General features: G+C 40.3%; 1 protein-coding gene across 7 annotated transcripts in view; it reads right to left on the bottom strand.

The window, feature by feature from the left end:
• HIVEP1 (HIVEP zinc finger 1) overlaps window positions 1-20,402 on the bottom strand; it is a 96,611-nt gene that overhangs the window by 11,205 nt on the left and 65,004 nt on the right. For all 7 annotated transcript variants that reach the window (XM_079984889.1, XM_079984892.1, XM_079984890.1 and 4 more), the window contains 5 exons: window positions 19,163-19,216; window positions 9,895-15,797; window positions 4,789-4,919; window positions 2,639-2,814; window positions 273-374 (listed from right to left, as the gene is read on the bottom strand). In XM_079984889.1, the coding sequence (XP_079841015.1) occupies window positions 273-374; window positions 2,639-2,814; window positions 4,789-4,919; window positions 9,895-15,797; window positions 19,163-19,216 (6,366 nt within the window). The remainder of the gene's footprint in view (window positions 1-272; window positions 375-2,638; window positions 2,815-4,788; window positions 4,920-9,894; window positions 15,798-19,162; window positions 19,217-20,402) is intronic.

Below are 20,402 nucleotides of genomic sequence, written 5' to 3'. Positions count from 1 at the left end.
TCTGGCTTCAGAGGAATCTCATACACGTATATATGTAGGATCTCCTGGTACCGACACTACAGTATATGTGCATAGGGACTGAGAGGACAGTGGGATCCCAAATATCTTCTAGAACCTTATCATACAGGGAAAGTTAGTAGGTGAGTGATAACTGGTAAGGCCTGTTCTGTGAAAGCAATCTAATAAAAGGTTTGAACAGAGGAAGGGAAATATTTAGAAAAGAAAAGCAAATACATGAAAAGTTCTAAATATAAAAAATTGAATTTTTTTACCGTATTCTTCTACATCCTGATCATCTATTGATCCTACTGAGACTCCCAGATCCATGCATTTTTTGCTATGTGCCTTGGACTTCATATGTTTTGTCAAGTTTCCTTAAGAAAAAATAAACAATGCACATTTTTACCAAAACCACATGACCGTAACATTCAGCATGTCACTCTCTGCAGCCAACGACACTTGGGCCATTATTTATCTATTATTTTATTTAAAAGGTTAACACAAAGCTTTTACAAAGCTTCCAGAGCAGTCGGTATAAACATAGTTTATACACACAAAACATATAATAGCATGTTAAAAATCATAAAACGCATTTGAAAACTTGGGAGAATAAAAAATGGCCTTGGGTTGCATCCAGCTAAGTTATTGTATGGGCAGAACAATTTCCGCTCATGTGGTGGAAATTCCCTTCTCTCTCCTCCTGGGTGGCCCTGCAACCCCCAAATCTGTTCTGGGTCCCCCCCAACCCTCTGGAGCAGATGGGGGGAGTGTGAGGAGGGGAAGAGAGGGAGGGGAAGTTCCATTGTGTGAATGGAAGACCTGCTTGTGCAATGACTTCGTTGGTTTCAACCCTTTGGCTTTTAAACAAAGTTAATTTAGATTCCATTTGAAGATGGAACTAAGTGCAGTGGTAGACAACATGTTTTAACACTGAAGGCTATATCAGAGAACGTTGCCTGGTCAAACTATTGTATTCATTCCTAAGAACGGTGCATTAACTCTTCTTCTTTAAATGAGGAGTTTCATGATGTAATATAATTTAGGAAAACAAGTTCCAATTTGCATTAATAAATAGCTTCAACAGATGTTCTGCTATTTTCAACAAAAGACAACATTGTAAAAGTCCACAATGATCTAAGAGACAAATTGTGGTAAAATACTTGCTAGGCACATTCTCTTCTGACATGCTGCTGTTGAATGAACATATACTAAAATGGCAGAAGATGGATGTGGTAAGAACTGATGGTGTGTCTTGTTTCTCCCATGGATACAAATAGAAGCTCTCAAAGATTTAATATATTTGATATCTTGTTTGGTGACTTAACAATGAATGACAGTATTGTTCTGAAAGTCAGAAAATGACTTTTGGCCGACGGCTGCAACGTCCATTTTGTTAAGTACATACATAAACATAGTAAGTTTGAGCTTGGCCAGAATTTAACCAGGAAGCTGGTAAAGGAAGGCAGCGAAGGCTACATACAAACCATTTTTGTGGCACTTCTCTTTTGGAATAGTTTCATTAGATTCTACTGAGAATGGCAGTGTAATAATTCTAAGAACAAATCTTACAGTGATATGGAATGCATATTAATCTACAATTGTATGAAATGTACAGTTTATATTATATTTATATTACATATATGCCAATCTTTATTATTAATATTGACGTGAGGATAACGTCGTTATGTTGAAGCCCTGATATCTATTTCATCAAAATTAAATCATTTTAATTTATTTTTTAATATTTAGGCTTATAGTTGAGCATATGCACACAAGCATGCCATTAACACCAGTGCCTGCTAAATCTGCTCACAGGATAATCCATGAGTAGAGGCAGAATGATTTAATACTGAGTTCCTAGTATGCAGAAGAGTTGTACAATATTCATGACCTTTTATTTATAAACATCTTAGTAAGGTCAGTTCAATGAAAACTAAGAAACAAGGTAAACAGTGGCTTTTCCAAACCTGAAATAATGAGTATGAGACAAATCTAGAATCTGAACCTATTTGCATAAAAATGGTATCTCAAAACCAGTTCTGAAGGTATGTCTGCTTAGCAGCTGTACATGCTGCCAATTAAAACACAACGTGTCCTTGAAAAAGACAAAATTTTTCTCTTCTGGGACACATCCTTGTCCCAACAATTGGTCATGCAAACTTCACAGCCTTCATTGGCCTCATAACTATCTGGGTACTTGGGCAAGGCATCAGTCAGGAAGGAAAAGGGAAGTCAGTCAAATTCACACCAGTATGAAACCCAAAGGGAGGAAATGTTCAAATGCCTTCCTGTGGGATGTACTGTATGCATCTACTACCTTCCCTGCAAAAGGGCTTTTGACTGCTCATTCCCCACTCCCACGCCCTACCTCCCACCTTGCCCAATCTGATCTAATGAAGAGTTCTGGAGAACTTGAAAGCTTGCATTTGAAAGTGTTACATTTTATCTGGTCTAAAAAGGATATTGCCCTTACTCTAGGTTTTGGAATATTTCTTATAAGCCAACCCGGCTCTCCTTTTATTTTTGCAATTTGTTTAAGTTCCCACAGCTTTATTTCATACTTCCAACACGCTTATTGGAAAAGCAACTGTCAGCAGGTTGAAAAAGAAAATCTGTGAGTCACGACAAGCTCACTTACCTTTAGTTTTGAAGGAAAAATTGCAATAGTTGCAGTGATAGGGACGGACGTCTGTGTGCGTGCGAATATGTTTCTTCAACATACTGGGCTTTTTACAGCGTATTCCACATTCTTCACATATATATTTTCCTCTTCCTCTCCCACGAACATAGACATATTCTTCATTTGACTTGTATCTAATTTAATCAAAACATACCAAACTATTGCAAACGACAGTGCATTACAGGTCAGGACAGGTTACACACCTAATTCCGGGACACAGGAACCACCCACCCACAGCACTTCTGTCTTAACAGGATTCAGCCTTTCACAGCCTACAGACCAGGGGTCAGCAAACCTTTTCAGCAGGGGGCCGGTCCACTGTCCCTCAGACCTTGTGGGGGACCAGACTATATTTTTTTTGGGGGGGGGGAATGACCAAATTCCTATGCTCCACAAATAACCCAGAGATGCATTTTAAGTTAAAGCACACATTCTACTCATGTAAAAACACCAGGCAGGCCCCACAAATAACCCAGAGATGCATTTTAAATAAAAGAACACATTCTACTCATGTAAAAACACGCTGATTCCCTGACCGTCTGTGGGCCAGATTTAGAAGGTGATTGGGCCGGATCCAGCCTCTGGGCCTTAGTTTGCCTACCCAATGCTACAGACAGTCCAACACCTTAACAGCCTCTTCTGATTCCAATAGAATGGAGAGAGGGAGCCACATATCATCAATGTTTTGATGGCGCCCCCCTCAAAATCCCTGGATGGCAGCTCCCAGAGGTTTTATATAGACGTTAACTAGCACAGGTAGCTGAACGGACCCACGTGAAATCACACATTCTAAAAGCCGAGCAACAATATCCTAGTACTAGTTTCTGGTAGAGATCCTGGTAAGAGCAGAAACCACAGTTATGGTTTGCAGGTCCTGTTTTCTAATCACAATGCGTTCCCAGGAAATTGTTCATTAGGTGAGCATTCACAAAACAAGCTGACAATTTCCATTACAGTGGTACCTCGGGTTAAGTACTTAATTCGTTCCGGAGGTCAGTTCTTAACCTGAAACTGTTCTTAACCTGAAGCCCCACTTTAGCTAATGGGGCCTCCTGCTGCCGCCGGAGCACGATTTCTGTTCTCATGCTGAAGCAAGGTTCTTAACCTGAAGCACTATTTCTGGGTTAGCGGAGTCTGTAACCTGAAGCGTATGTAACCTGAAGCGTATGTAACCCGAGGTACCACTGTATTTCCAATGGGAACATTTCTAATCCATGATCTCTCTCCCCTCCCCCACCATGGTTTCGTCCTAAAATGGCTGCAGCCAACCAGCAAAAAAGAGGGGGGAACTTATTTGCCTGATCTCTCCTACTCCTTGATATGTCTGTTCTGTCTCCCACATCCCTCTCTCCATGGTTTCTGCTTGAAAATAGTTGCCATTGACCAGTGAAGCACAAACAAGTAAGGAAGGGGGCAAACTCTGGTTGTTTGGATATCTGAATCAGCCATGCATGTAGCGATGTTTGGGCACAATTCTTTATGTTCAGTTAATGGAATGTGCAGATATTGATTGTTCTGATGGCAGGAGCTGCATGTTCCTCCAACCACCACCTCCAAGTCGGTGCAGAAGAACACCACTGTCAATACCATCAAAAGCCACTGAGAGGTCAAGGAGAACCAACAGGACAACACACCCTCTGTCTCTGTCTCAAACGTGCTCATAAATCAGGGCAACTTACTGTTTTGTTCTAATCAACTATGGCCTACCACGCAAGTAGTCATGATCTGGTTTCACCTGGTTAAATATTTGTAGGAAATTGGTTGTTCAGAGCTAAAGCTCTTGGTGTTTTGGTTTCCATTTGGGATATTTGACTCCAAGCTCACTAAAAATTCAGTTTGAAGAATTAAGTGTTAAAACACCAGGAGAGAAAAATAGCTATGTGGATGGGAGATTTGACATCACAAGTGCTGAACCAAGGCCAGGGATGGGAGGCAGGGGATACTGTGGAGCAAGTAATTTCGAACATACCAAACCATTTTGACTAGAATCTGGGTCACGATCTAATCAGGTTCACAATAACACCTTTTTCTACTGAGCTACCAGGAGATAATGACTTCCATACAAAAGATTAATAAAATATTGCATTACTTTTAGGGGGGATACTTACCCTCCATCAAATATTTTCACTCTTCTTGGCTCACTTTTGGCTAAGGAATTATCATTATCTTGATCAGTGCTTATTTCAGAGTTTTCTTTATTGCTGAATTCCCTTGCTGCCTTTTGTTTAACTAATGCCCGCTGAAAAAAATGTAAATTGTTACGTTTCTTATTATAAGCAGATTAAGGTATCTACCGAACTAGTATTGCTAGTGAGTATCTGGCAAAATAGGAGTTGAAGATTACCATTTTCAGGCACAGTTGTTTATGTGTTGACAATACAACTAAGTTTTATTTTTGTGACAATTGCTACACCCAATTCAATATGCTCATTAGAGGGAGAACAGGAAGAGAAAGTAATTACAAAAATGATTATATGGTTATATACTTGAAAGAACATGTGTTTATGTTTTTGTTCAGAAGTACATGATTTAGGAGTTACGGGGGGGGGGGGGGGGAGGAAGAGATTCCCCAATGCAGTTTTTCAAGCTTATATCTACTGCCAGAGAAAATTAGCATACCAGTTGTATAAGAAAGTAAAATATGTTTAATATACTGCATTTAGGCTATACAAATAAAAAAACAAAAACAGTTTGTTCTGCAGCTTTCAGTCTGTTTTACAGTTCTAGAGTTTTCAGTCTAGCATCTATCTTGGAACCCCTCCCAAGGACACACCCCCTGAACATGCTCAGTTCCAACCCTCCTCATGAAACACATTTGAATTGGGGCTAATAGGTAGCAACCACATAAAGGTATCTTACACTCCTTCCCCTTTTGTTTATACTGTCAACATACACTGTAATCTATATATTGGCAGTAAGAATACAGAAGGCAGTGGGAAAAACAGAACAAAAAAATAATAATTTCCGAAATACGAGACATTGGTCTAAACCCACAAATTCCCTTGTTTTAATAAATGCAACCTCTCCCTGGGCTTGGGGATTCTGTCTGAATGGCATAGTGTAACTGGGAGTGTTTCTGGCTCATCCAGATGTTCAATCTCCAAGTGTGTCTCAGAGACACACATGAAACAGTTGTACGATCTGATGCAGAGGCTGTGGACTGGCATAAACAATGTGAAGTCTTGCCCAAGGTCATTATTATCATTCCCTTGGGTGTGAGGGTGCTTTTAAAGGAGCACGACGGATAGATTGACAAGCACCACTGTACTCCTGTCTCAATCTGCTGGTCTATGCCTGGCCACCACACATAAACTACATGCTACTCTCTTCAAACAATGCCAGGATGGACTTCATACAACAAATTCAGCACAGCAGAAATTGCATAGTACTGGTAGTACAACTACCTGCGAGCCCAATAATATTCATCCATCCTGGATAGCCAATGACTCCCTACGCTGATAGTTAGGGTGTTAATATGTGCTCTCCCCCCCCCTTCAATCCATCCATTAATTATCTTCACCCTCTAAATAACAGAGAATCTTGGTCAGTCACCCGTTTAATCTTTGCTGGATTGATCAGGCATGTGGATAGCAGTTCAATAAGAAAAACAGTTTCAGCAGGCTGAGGTACTGGCTTTGATCTATCTGGCAGTGGAAATCTGCTAAGGGGATCAGCATTACCCAGGGCTTGACCTGGCTTATATTCAAATTTGTAGTCCTATGCAGACAACGTCAAGCCCATCTCGGGATTCTAGCAGACAGCACTGGCTTGTTCTCTCCCTGCAGACCCTGAAGAGGTTTATGATCAGATTGTATGACAAAACACCTGCGATCTAGATACGAATGGGATTTCTTTTCAGCAGAAAACACTGCTAACTCTTTACATTCTAGTTGTGAATAGTTTTCTCCCCCTGCTAAGGCCAGTGACCTTGATGCAAACTAATGGAGTGTTCTGACCCAGTAGGAATTTGGTGGGCTAAAAGTGTTTCTTGAGAAGAACTGGAACCTGTTTAAGTCCTCCATGCTTCTTATTCCTTATAATTCCTACAACGGACCTCCTTTGTCTTCCAGTGCTTTGCCATATGAAGTTCTTGATGGTTAATATAATGGATAAGGATCTTGGATGACTTAAATAGGTTCCATTTTTGCCTTGTGGCCACTAGGTGGCAACCACATAGCATTCTCCTTGATTGACGCCTCCCCCATTTCTCTTTGTACTGGACAAACTCTACACTGACAAGCATTTATCAACTGAAAACTAATCCTTATAATCCCTCCATGACTGTAAAATGGCCAATTATTTGTCATTCAACAAACCTGTTGAAATTAATAGACAAGTAATTTGAATTCATTTATTTCAATGGGTCTAGTCTGAATATCAATAACACTGGCTATCTCCCCATGGACTTGCTATGCATCCAGCATCACAAAACTGTTTATGAGACATCTAGTGACAACGTAGACAAGAAATCCTGGTTTGTTGGATTCAGCAGAATAGGTCATCATGGATTTCCATCTTCTGAACAGATAGCGGAAAGATCACAGGAAGCATAAACCTCAAGTAAATGTAGAACACAAACTTTTGATGCCTTGCAGCGAATTAGACATTAAGTGCCAACCATACTGTACATGTTGTATATTTCAATGGTATGACTTATACCGATGGGGCTAGCTGTGAACATCAACTAGGAACATGCTCTTTTTGCTGCTGCATAGCTGATGTCACATATGACATCAGGTTTGGGGGAAATTAAATTAGGATCCCCATGGGCCTGAGGTTCTCCACTGTTGGATTGTACCAACCAATACAGGAAATTTCATGCAGCAATATATAAACTTTAACAACACTACTGAGACTTACACATGGTTTCAGAAAATGAAACATCACAAAAAATGAACTGTTCATGTAAAGCACCAGTAATGTTCATTTTTACACCACCTTGTTAAGATTCAAGTAATCAGGGCAAATATTTTTAGGGGTTACATGACCAGGCTGCAAGTGTGGTACATTGACTTTTTTGGTCAACTATTCCACATCTCAAATAAATTTGTCTTGAGCATCAATAGCTGATAACTTTTCAGACCAATACAGAGGTGGTTATATTCCTTCCTCATCTCTTAAATACTGTGAATGGGACAAAAATTAACTGAACAAATGAAGCCAGGTTTTTTTTTGCTTAACAAGGATTGAAGCAGGTTAAGGACCTTGGTTAAGTGAGGAACTTAATTAATCTTTGCTTCAGCTAACATTGGCTCCAACATATCCAAAACTGCATGAGAAAAGGCTACTTCATTCAGGAGATGATATGTGTGAGCCACTCCTGATCTCTTACTCAAAGATTGTCTGAACAAGCTCTGTATACAAAATTAAGATTTTGCCCACCCCAAAATTCTCTTCTGCATTCATGGTCCATAGCTATACTTTGTAACTGGTTACAATGCTAAAAATTTCCCTGTTTGCATTCTGAAAAACCCTTAAATAGTTGCAATGACAAGATGCACAGTCTTTAAATGTGCATAGTCAGAAGTAAGATCTGGAAAGCTTCGCTGCTGTTCATACGCATCAGACTACCACACTTTTTTTTCTGAGGTAGGGGAAATTTATGTTGGATGTGTACTTGAAAATCTCTCTTTAGAATCTTAAAGACATCTGCTTTTAGTTAGACAAGTTTCTACCCTTTAGGGATGTTGAAAATATATTACAAATATGAAGCTTTGAAAATGGAAGACAAAAGAATCTTACAATTATTTTTTCGCATCTCTTTATTTCGAAGCTCACATGTTAATATTATCTGATAGCTTCTAGTTTCAGCTGCTTGATATTAGCAGTACCAATGAAACTTTGTCATCCCAGCTATCTGGAAAACATAGCTAGTGAGAAATTTGGCATGTTCTACCCAAACTTGTAAAAAATATGTTTATCTGATAGTGAAATACAACAAAGGCCCACATTCAAAGACACAGCATATGGCTCTGGCAGAAAAACTGCAGGTAGTTTCTGAAAGAAGGTTTTTCTCCATTTAGAGAAGCTTCAAAACAGCATTTTTTATAGATTTATTTGAAGGAGAGCTTAAATTCTCTTCTTCCATTTTCAGACTTGCACTAGGAAATGAACTAATGACACCCATTATCAATAACTGTGTTTTACTGCTAAGATTCACCGGCTCTTGTACTCTGGTGAACATCTAGAGCTTTGTGTATGCAGGGCCTGCCCTATTCTTTTCCAAAGTCAAGAAATGCTCCAAGTGTACAATGTGAATTTCCTATTGCATTTGTAGAGCATTTCTATCTAGGCTTCTGGACCTTGTGTGAGGTCTAGTTTTCAAAACCTAAAAATCCAACTTTGGGGGGGGGGGTTTAGGATCAGGCAGGGATTTCCATTCATCTATTCTACCAGCTTCAAAATTAATGCCCACATTTCTCTCTAAAATAAATTATATTCAATAATACTCCCCCCCAAAATCTTCTCTCTTTATACAATTTTTCTTCAAGCCAACGCAGTACAGTACTATAATAAGTTGTAACCTTCATTAAGCCCCAATAATAAAATATTTTAAAGAAAAGCAGCCCATGCATGCTTTTTGTTGCACAGACTCAAAGCAGAAAGTCAATCTTGTTTTAGCTATATGCACAAAACGCCTATTGCATTTTAGTGCAACTAAAACTTTCCTCTTCTCTGAGGTTCATGTAGCTAAACCTCTTGACCCCAATGAAGTGTTCATACAGAAAACTCCTCTGCAGTTCTGACATGACAGAACACTGCTATTCCTAAAGGATCTCAGTTATGTGTCACTGTGTGTAGGCCTTGCCCTGTGGGGAAATGAGCTGTGAAGAAGTATGAGACACCTTAACATTACATTCCATGAAATTCAATAGAGGAATTTTAAAGAATAATATTAGCTCTTTTGGGAATTTCAAGTGGCCAAACAATATCCAAAAGCTCTTTGCAGAAGCTCCTGGCTTTCTGCACAATTTTTAAAATTAGGATATGGCTTTCATGAGATGTGATAAACCTCTAAAATTTTAGCTAGGTAAAGATAGCTCAACATTTATATTGTGATGCAATAAAGCAGTATTAACAATGCACCAACAGAGTTCAACGAGTTTTCCTCCCAAATGCAAATAAGTTATCCTCATTTTAAAGAGCTTATATAAATACTTTAGTATAAACACTTGAATTCCCCCCTCTTAAAATAAATGTTTTATGCATAGTACCTTAAGTAAGTTGTTCTTCCACTTGCTTGAGTAGACCAGTATGTCGGATCTGAAGTTGGTACTTATTGCTAGAGTATAAGATGGTTTTCCAGCTTTCTGTTTTGAATTCAGAAGGGAAAGAGCAAGTTTTGTCGGCAAACCAAGTGGATTGGGATTGTCAGGACTGACAGACCAAGAAGAATAAACTGAAGTCTTTTGGTCATTTTGCAACAGGTGCACAGGCTTCCTTTTTAACAAGTAACACCATGTAAAGTTTGTTGTAGTCTTTAGGCTTGGAAAAGATAATCGCTGTATATCATCCGCATTCACGACGGACAAAGCGGCTCCAGATTTTGCTTGGCTCAAAACACTGGACTGCTTATCATCATTCACTTCTGGGGACATCCTCTCTTGACTGTTATCTGGAACCTTTAGAAAGGAAGTCTGAATATTCAGTGAAGTAGATTCAGCTGACTTTTTGACTGCAAACCTTCCAGTTTCAGAGATCGATGGGTTATCATAGTCTAAAGGCTCCTTTATGAGTGAAGAAGCCCCACACCGAGCAGATTCAGCTGAACCAGGCAGCAGAAGATCTGGCGCATTACCAGCTCCAGTGCTTTTATCATCTTGATCTAATGAGAAACCTTCAAGGGGCTCAACTGTGCAGATCTGCCGCACTAAGAGTGGCTTTTTTTGCTTGTTAGGTTCGCTAGCCTTTACGGTCAAAGGATGCAGTGACATAGCACCTGTAGTGCAAGCAGCTCCACTTTCATCTTTAACACGCTTCTGGTGTTTTTCCATGGCAATGTCTAAACTATTGGCTGGCGAGAGCATGCGCTTACTTGAGGCTGTGGCTTCCTGCTGAGGGAAAAGTCCACCAACTGGCACTTTCTGAATCATATTTGAGGACCCCAGGGAAGCTGAATTTTTGCTTTCCGTCTCACAAATCAGATTTTCAAACACAGATGCTGGCTGCGAGCTTGGCAAACACCTCAGATGATCTTTGTGGGATTTTGGCAGCTGAGTTTGATCTTTGACTGTTGGCACTGATGCAGTGTTTATTTTACAGAGAGACTGGTTTACCTGATCCCGTGTCACCAAAATTTGAGGAAGGGGTGCAACAGCAGCCAAACCATATGATGGAATATTACTGTGAATGCGCACAGGGATGAAGGGCGCAACATGATACATTCCACCACTGCAATTATCGGGAGCAGTTCGTTGCAAGGGTGGTGCCACGTATTGCTTGGACACTTTGTCGTTCAGTTTAGTATGTATTTCTAATGAAGACCCAGTCTGCTCTGTGCCAGCTGCACCTGGAAGACCTAAAGGATATTGCTTTCCTACGTGCAATGCTTTAACTTGAAGCTGATATTTGGGAGCAAAACAGTCTTCTTGCATACTATGCTGACCAGCAACCATGCTCATGCTTTTCTGAGTTCCAAGTGCTGATCCCTTGAAAGCTGATTGGGAATACTGACTGAGTGAAGCTTGCTGACCAGGATGATGTAAACTAGAGCCTAAAGACCGTTCACTAGAAGGCGGGTTAAGAGAGTTGTTGCTCTTCACTGACTGCGACTCACGCAAAGGCTTGATGTAAGTCTGGGGGTGCTGAGAACTTGAAGACAATTCCTCGGGTTTCCCAGAGCCCTGCAACCTCTGCAAGGACACTGAAGAAATATCTGTTGCAGGACTTACTTGAAAAGAAGTACTTGACATGACATCAGGCTGATTCTTTTCTGGAGCAATATTTAAAGATATCTGTCTTACAAGGGGGCCCCTTCTCCTTTCTAACAAAGGTACATGTCCACTGCCAGAAGTCAGTTTAGAAGTAGAGATCTCTAGAAGGGAGGCAGGCTTGGATGGAACTGCACTTCCACAGTCAAATGACTTGCTTCTGTAATCGGCAACTTCCATGGACGGCTGGGTGCAGTTAATTTGTTCAGAAGCAGCACGTCGCATTTCTCTGAAATGAGGACCAGGCACACTAAGCGTATTTGAACTTGTAGGAATTGTAAGAAATTCCAAGGATTTATTTGTAGGCTCTGCTTTGGAAGCACTCTCATTCTTAGATACATCATCTTTATCAAAAGAAGTTGAGAAACTAGATGCACGTGACAAGCTACTCTCCCGACTGAGACTTCTAGAAAGCGTAGATTCAAAGCTCGACTCAGCAGAAGAATGCTCCATTTCAGCCAAGCGAATTCTTTTCTTTTTTGGTGGAAGTTTTTCTGTGGGTAGCTTTGATAAGGTTTCACTACGCTGCGGCCAGCTAAATTTTTCTGTCTTGTCCTGATCACTGCATTGGCTTTCCTGATCTCTATCAGGCTCTTCTGTCACCAGTATTTCAGGAACCTGGATGTTATGCTGGCGAACAAGCCTTAGTGGTTGCATTGGTGCACTCTTTTCATTAGAAGTGACTTGACGTTCATGCAGCTGAACTCTTGAGGCTTCTGCTACTTGAGGACGGTGGGAGGCACTCAGAAGAGAATGCTTCTCCTCTTGAGCTATAATGGTACTCAAGGAATGGAGCTTCACACCTTTGTTAGCATCCTGAAGGGAAACTGGTGATACCCTTTCAAATGAATCTGATTTTTCAAATGAACTAGGTCTGCTTAAGGAGTTTGTGTGCTGAATTACTGAAATCCCAGCCCCTTGTCTTTTCAGTTCCTTTTTTTCTGGTGCCACTGGAACAGCCTGCTTCTCCCCATGCAACATCATCTTTGGCCCCACAGTCTGCTCTGTGCCATGAGTCTCCAACTCATCTTGTGCCAGTTTTTGTAGGGAAATACTACGTGAACCTAAAACAGCGGCAGTGTGTTTGGAGACACTGATGGTATTTCCGAGTTTGTTTTGACACTCTGACCCAGCTATGCTCTTTGACAAACTACTACTTGTATCATTTGTCTGAAGTTCATCATCATCATCTCCCACACTTTTCATTTTCCTCCTTTTTCTTATCTGAGATGTCTGCTCCCAGACACCGGTTGAAGTGGCAACTCGATAGTGAAGAATTTGGGGTTGTGTACTGTTCAAGACCGTCTTGTGCTCAGAATCTCGTATAGCTGCCTTGGTTTTTGGTCCATGTAACTCTGAACAATAGAACTTTTTGTGGTTTTCGAAGTTTTCCAGTTTTCTATATCTGTTTCTGCAAGTCTCACACTCAAACATTGTCCCTCGGCCTTGCTGTGACTTTTTTTTATCCATAGTTGACCCTTGTACAAATGATTTGCTTCTTGACATTAAAAATTCACTTGATGTGTTGCATCCATAACTTTCATCTACAGACCGTGTTTGTCCAAAAGTGTGCCCTTCATTGACCGAAGAATCTTCTATTGCTGCTTGCCGAACAAGGGTGCGAGGGTGTCCGCCTTGGAGCTGTGGAGTAGCAGGTCCTGGCACAAATACATCATCATACAAGGAGCCAATTTTATCATCAAAAGACTGACTTCCACGTAGGGGGTGAGGGGGAGGTATTACATTTGTCGGTACAGCTGAATAACTGGTAGTTGGCATAGAATTACTTCTGGTTATAGGTAAACAGTCAAGAGTTGGTACAGACAGCAGAAAAACCTGCTTTGACTTCTCGGTAGGTGTAAAAGGAGACTTTGGTATATCAGAGCTTGAGCTAGTCCTTCTACTCATAGGCTTTAGGTCAAACTGAAATGAGTCTTTAAAAATGTAGGATTTTGGAGAATCAATACTACCTCTTCTTGAAAGGGATGTTCTCCGTGGCTTCACACTATCCAACTGTTTGTCATCCACTACAGCCTCATTATCAGATATTATCTTTGAAATGCGTTCTTCAAGCATTTTTGTGGCCAGAGGTGGTCTCATCTGGCCAGATGAAAGCAAGGTCTTGTCAGCACAAATGGTTTGCACAACAGATGCCACAGTAGTGCTCATTCGTGGCACACAACTTTTACTTGAGTCTTTTTCGGAAGAAGGCAATCCTTTCATAAATGGAGCTGGTGGACTCATGGTCTGATCTGCACTTTCTGAACGTGAAAAGTAGCCTGAATCAGTGCTACCTAAACTTCTGGGGCTCAAGAGACATTTTACTTGCTGATCCTGAGAACAATCTGTCGCCTGCTGTCTTTGTAGTTGCGCATGTATTGCTGTCCCTACAGGGGTCCCAAGCTGTTCCTCGGAAACGCTTGTTTCAGTTTTCTGATGTTGCTTAGCATCAGATTCATTTACCAGCACATGTGTTAAATTTGGTTTCACATTTGTTACTTTCAAGTCCCCTTGTTGTTGTGTTTTAGAAAGTGTAGAGGTGGGATCTGCTACTTTGGGGCTATCTGATCTCAAAGGAGATACGTTAACAGGGCAAACGATCACCTTGGGTAAAGCTGTCCTTGGCTGCACAGATGAGTCCTGAAATGAGGAGTCACCCAGCATATATTCCGGATTTCTTAAAGAAATGGGACTACCTTTGTGCAATGAGTCAGAATTGGAAGGTATTTTCACTACATGCACAGGTTCGATTTCTAATGATCCTTGGTCTTCTTGTCTTTCATCAGCTGTGCCTTCATCGTCACTGTCACCACTTTCTTCCACATCTGAATGGATGCTAAGTGCTTTGTCAGATTCATGGGAGAGAAACCCACTAGAATCTGGCTGGAGGACAAGTCCAAGTTTGATAGCATGAGCATGAGACTTCTTGTGCTTATACAGATTGCTTTTGGTCTTAAATGAAAATCCACAAGTCTCACAAGGATATGGTCGTTCTCCTGTGTGGGAGCGGATGTGCTTTAGGAGAACACTGGGCTTGGCACAAGCCCTGTTACAATACTCACAGACATATTTCCCTAGTTTTTTAGGCTTCTGGACTTTTAGAAGGTTACATATTTGTTCTACACCATGGCTGACAACTGAAGCTATCTGGGCTGAGTTGTACAAGGGAGCTATAGATAACTGGGTGGTAGAGCTAGAGGGATGAACTGACAACGGAGATTTTGCTACTAGCTGGTTTTGAGAAAAAGCCTGAGTAACAGAGGATTGGGGGCTCATTATTGAAGAGGTTACTGCTATGCTATATATATTCTGGAGTTTGAGATTTTCCAGGTTCGGCTGTTGCACCAGAGAATTAGTGAAGCTCTGACATGGAGCAATTTGTTGGTTTTGTTGCCCAGCTTTAGCAAGAACTTGCTCTTGTGAGTGATCAACTGAGGGCATCTGTGCTTGTTCACTCTTCCCTGATGTTGCTACATGCACAGTCTGTGAAGTGCAAGGAAGAAATTGAGATCCAGCTACAAATTCTGGCTGCACCAAAGCAGCATGACTTTGGACACTCAGTGTATTGGATGTGAGACAAGAAGAGGCGCTTGCAGTTTTATTTGGTCTCAGTTTTTCTATTTGCATCCCACTGAAAGGGCACTCTTGTGCTAAGGTGTTCAGCTCAGGCTCCATAGCTTTCAGTAAGACATCGAATGCAGTATTTGTACATGAGGATGAATGACTACAATCAACAAAAGTAATACATTCATTATTGTCAGCCTTGGCTGCGCTTGAGCTAGTGGAACCCTTCTTCACCGGTAAGTTTAACTGGGATGAACTGTGGTCTTCTACTGGCCATTTATTCAAGTCCAAGGATTGAGGTAACAGAGACAATTTGGGGTGCACCGAAGTCTCAGATTTGGACGTTTTAATAGCTACCTCACTGCTAAGCACCCCCTCATTTTGTTTGTTTTGTTTCCCATTCTGCGTTGCCAAACTGTGTACTTCTTTTAGGAGCTCTGAAGTATCAGGAAGGATGTTAGACAATGAAGAAGGCTCTTCTACTTTTTCTTTAGGCTTTACCCGAGCTGGAGTTCTCAAAGGCGATTTTGGTATTTTCGTCAGGTGATTCTCAGTTACAATCTTTTTACGTTTCACACCTTTAACTGTGTCCGTGCTCCCTCTTGTAACAGCCTTGGAGATTTCTGTCAAACACAAAGAAATAAAAGTCAAATGATGATTCTGCAAATATTATCAGCATCATTTACGTAGTACTTTCAACATATTAAATGTTACCCAATCTTTACCCACACCTTGTTACCTATTTAATGCCATTCCATTTAGCAATATAGGAACTGAGGCAGAAGATAGTAATTTGCTCAAGAGACCTAAAGTTCGTGAGTCTGAGCCGAGTTTGAATTTAATACAGCATTTCACTGAACCACACTAGTTTTAAGTACATTCTTAATTTACAGAATTTGCTTCAGAGACCCCTCCCAAACTTATTTCAGTTCTTGTACATATTAATTATATTCCATTTTCATCATGTTTTCATTACCACTATACAAACCATTTGCTCAGTTAACTGCATTAAATATGAATGAAATTCATTAGGATGAATCTCGTTCCAACAATGTTCCCTCCTCATCTTGTCTCTGGGTGTACTCAAGAGTAACTCCATTAAAACCAATGCTTTTCGCTCACGATTAACTTTATTGATTTCAGTGGGTCTATCTTGAGTGGATAACATAGATACTAGTTCACAGTTTGGACACTCTGGTCCTTGGTCCCCTCCAAAATCTATTATACAGGCCCTAGGGCTGGTGATATATTGATAAGATTGTCCAAAAAAACGGTTTGAAGTCTATATTGTGATATTGGTTTCATAATTTTTGACCTGTCAATATATTGTGAATCATGAAGTGTGTGGGTGTGGGTGTGAAAAACCGTGAAACCAGCTAATGCCTTTACATTAGCTCCATCCTTATTTTGGACATTGTTATATATCACAAAGTTCAGCTGGTGATATATCGTAATGTTGAAAACCGTTCACCTCTACACAGTTCCATCCTTATTTCAGGCATCATGATATGTTGATATATCACAATGATTAACTGGTGAAATATTGTGATGTTGAAAACCAGTTATCGTCCAGCCTTAATGGGCCCACCTTCAGCACATGGGACTGTTTCTAAGCTGCTCTATTCAAATGGAATACTTCGTCAACAAGAAATACTACGGCAGAGATGGAGAACCAGTGGTTCTCCAGTGTTGCTGGACTCCCACCATCCTTGATGGCTGTGACTGCTGGGAGCTGGTGTTCCAACTATATTTGGAAGGCCACATGTTCTGCATTTCAAAGAGAATACAAAACATAATTCTGCAACCAAGTCTTCATTTGAGTCAGGTGGGGAAGGCAAATATCTAAAAGGCATTCACACTTCTGGCCTCTAGACCTTAAAAATATTCACTTGAAAATACTTGAATGGAAGAGTTTCTTTTGTTAAGACATTGTTGTACTCAGCAAAAATCAATGCATTCATGTATTCTTTCTTCATATTTAAGACAGAATTGTCAGAATAGCTTTGAAAGATTAAGTGCTAAATTAAGCACACTCAGTGTGTTTTCTTCTCTATTGTCAAAACAATCCCAGCTCTGCTGGGTCTGGCACCCGTTACTGATTTACTGAGTAGATTTCAGCAGTGAGAGATTTAAAGCATATGCACTTACAAATGTTATGTTTTCTTCACAAATCATCAGCAGAAATTAACTTCTCCATTCAGAGAAGAATTTAAGAGCAATGATCTTGAATTAGAATCCTAAGTCAATGGTATGGAAATGACTAAGACACTGAATTTAGATGGGGGAAAGGCAGCTGGGATTGGATATCAAACAAGTTGCAGGAAGACATGGCCACAGTGAATACAACTGTGGACAACCCAATGCTTCTTCCTCAGGCACAATATGTTTCAGCCTAGAAAACATGTAAAGTTGAGCAATCAAAGGAATGAGGACAGACTGAAGTGGGGCAGCAATATACAGATTCACCCAACAAGAAACAGAATGGGATGAATGAAACCTGACTGAGACAGAAGGAACAACCAGCTTGCTGTAGCCTAGTTACATTGGGGAAACTTGATACCTTTCAAGAATTTATTTTGCTTTTAAAATTAAGCTATGATCTGGGTTAGCAGAAATGGACAACAGTACATATTCATGCTTGGAGAAACCCAGTGATGTATAAAATAAAGGCTTTGATTACCTAGATACCCTTTAAAGTATTAGTTATCTTTATTGGGCCATCACTGTCAATGTGGCACTAAAATAAAGGTATTGCTGTATGTAGAGGTAGTTAAGGCTTATGTAAGTTGTGCCCTACTAAAAGTGCATAATAATATAAGTTATTCTAGGCGATGGATTTTTATTCAGTACTAACAAAATGCTGTAAGTTATATGTATTTGGAGGCAAGGCTTGTATACTGCTGGCAAATCACATTGAACTTCCTTATGCAACCCGTGTCAATGAGAGCCAGGCAATCCAGTGTCAGATACAGAGAGCAGGTTTTGCGTTTAAACCTGGTAATAATTTGCAATGTGAAAGACCATAAACTAAGGGCTGATTTCACTTTTTGTGCTCTGGGACATATAACCAAGTATTCAATATATGCTGGCCCTTACAAGATGTTTGGAATCAGGGGAGAATGTGTGTCTTAAATTTAAAAGTCCCAAAGCTGTAGATTGAGCCCTTTCTGGCAGCTGCCTCAAAAGGGTTTATTTGGGTGTATGTGTGTTTTTAAAGAGACATGTATACAATTCAACACTAATAACCTTACGCAGAGACCTCAGGATGAAGGCCTTAGCTTCCTTCCCTTTCAGAGCTCCGCAAAAAATTCCATGACGATCATTTACCAGTAACAGGTTTTTAGGAAACTTGAATGAAAATGGTCAAAATTTAAATTCCAAATCAATGCCCAAGTTTTCAAGACTGGTGGATGCCGATGATGGAAATACAAAATAATCAGTAAGGAACATGGTAGTAACAATATCAACATATTCCAAGCAGCTAAAAGTATTCCAAGCAAGTTCAAAATGACGCACATATGGAGAGAACTTTAATAATTATGAAACTAAGTTCTTTCAGTCCATTTAGCAAGAATACTTTGAGGCTAAGGTAATAAGATTGCACCATCAACAGCTGCTTAAATTTTAGGGAAGATAAAATTATCACAGTTAGTTATTAGTCATTATAGCTAAGTGAAATCCCCATCTTCTTAGACCTTCTGCTCCTGAACAATTTCTGGTGGACAAGAACAAGGGAGGCATCTGATTGGCTACTGTGGGGAACAGGAGGTCGGACTGGGCTAGTCAACTTGGTGCCCTCCAGGTGTTGTTGGATTCACATTCCCATCAGCTGCAGCCAACATTTCCAGTGGTCAGGAATGGCTGGCTACTGCATCTGCAATGTGAGCTGATGATGGTCTTTCATTATTAGTATTATTTGCTTATCATTATTATTATTATGGGATTGCTGGAGAAAGGCTGCAGGAAGAGAAACAGTGGTGTGTTTTACCTTTCTGTGAGTCTTCTGTTTCATTAAGTTCTTTTTGTGCTTCTTCAATTTTGTCTAATGAAAACAAAAAGTAAATCAGAAAAAGAGGGGGAAACATACTTTGATCACAAATGGTTTTAATTTCTTCCCCTCACTTTGTTGAATAAACACTTGTAAAAAACCCACCAAAAAACCCACCACCCTCTTTTTAACATTATTGAACAGTTTGCCCATCCTCATATACAGTGCGAACACTGTTCGTTGGAGGTGTAAGGAAGGCAACCAAAATGATTGATGAACTGGAGCAACTACCCAATGAGGAAAGTTTACACGGCTTGGGGCTTTTTAGCTTATTATTTTTTATTTTTTATTTTTATTACATTTCTATCTTGATCTCCTCCCCACCCCCCGGGCAAAGGAGTCTGGAGAGACAAAAGCATAGACAAAATGGTAAGTGGGGGGTATTGTGGAAAAAGTAGGTAAGTACATGAATGTGAAGGCCCATAAACAAACCAGGAAAATTGGTTTGCCATATATCCACCCCAAATTTTCTGGATTATTTTCCAGGCCTTCACATGTCTAGACAGGGGTATGCTTTTTCATCTCACATAGTACTTCTTCACACAACACATAGTCAAACTATGGGATTTCCTCCCACAAGGTGTTGTGATGTGTACCAACCTGGATGGCTTTAAAAGGGAATTAAGACGCGCTCATGGTGGATAAAGCTATTAATGGCTACTAGTCATGATGACTATATGTTACTTCCAGTGTCAGAAGCAGTATGCATCTGAATTCCAGCGAGGAAAGGGTTACTGTGCAAACAACCTGCTTATGGGCTTCCTGTGAGAAGAGAATGCTGGACTAGATAGGCCTTTGATCTTATCTAGCAGTGCTCTTATGTTCTTAGGGAAAACCATCCTACTTTGAAAGCTTAGGCCATGCAGCCCATTTAAAACTACATTAATATTAATGTCAATTAGCGCAGCCCATTAGTGGCTATGCTTCTGGCTACAAGTGTATGTCTGAAGAAATAGGGCTTAATAATGTATCCATGAAAATACTGAGGCTGTAATAAAAATCCAGGAGGCAGGAGTTTCACGTTAAGGAATACAGTGGTGCCTCGCAAGACGAAATTAATTCGTTCCGCAAGTTTTTTCTTCTTGCGAGTTTTTCGTCTTGCGAAGCACGGTTTCCCATAGGAATGCATTGAAAATCAATTAATGCGTTCCTATGGAGACCGGACCGCTTGCCAGGCTGG

Source organism: Podarcis cretensis, assembly GCF_951804945.1.
Source record: "Podarcis cretensis genome assembly, chromosome: 7".
Taxonomy (NCBI): domain Eukaryota; kingdom Metazoa; phylum Chordata; class Lepidosauria; order Squamata; family Lacertidae; genus Podarcis; species Podarcis cretensis.
The sequence above is the reverse complement of the archived record's forward strand: the minus strand, read 5'-3'. Positions and strand labels throughout refer to the sequence as shown.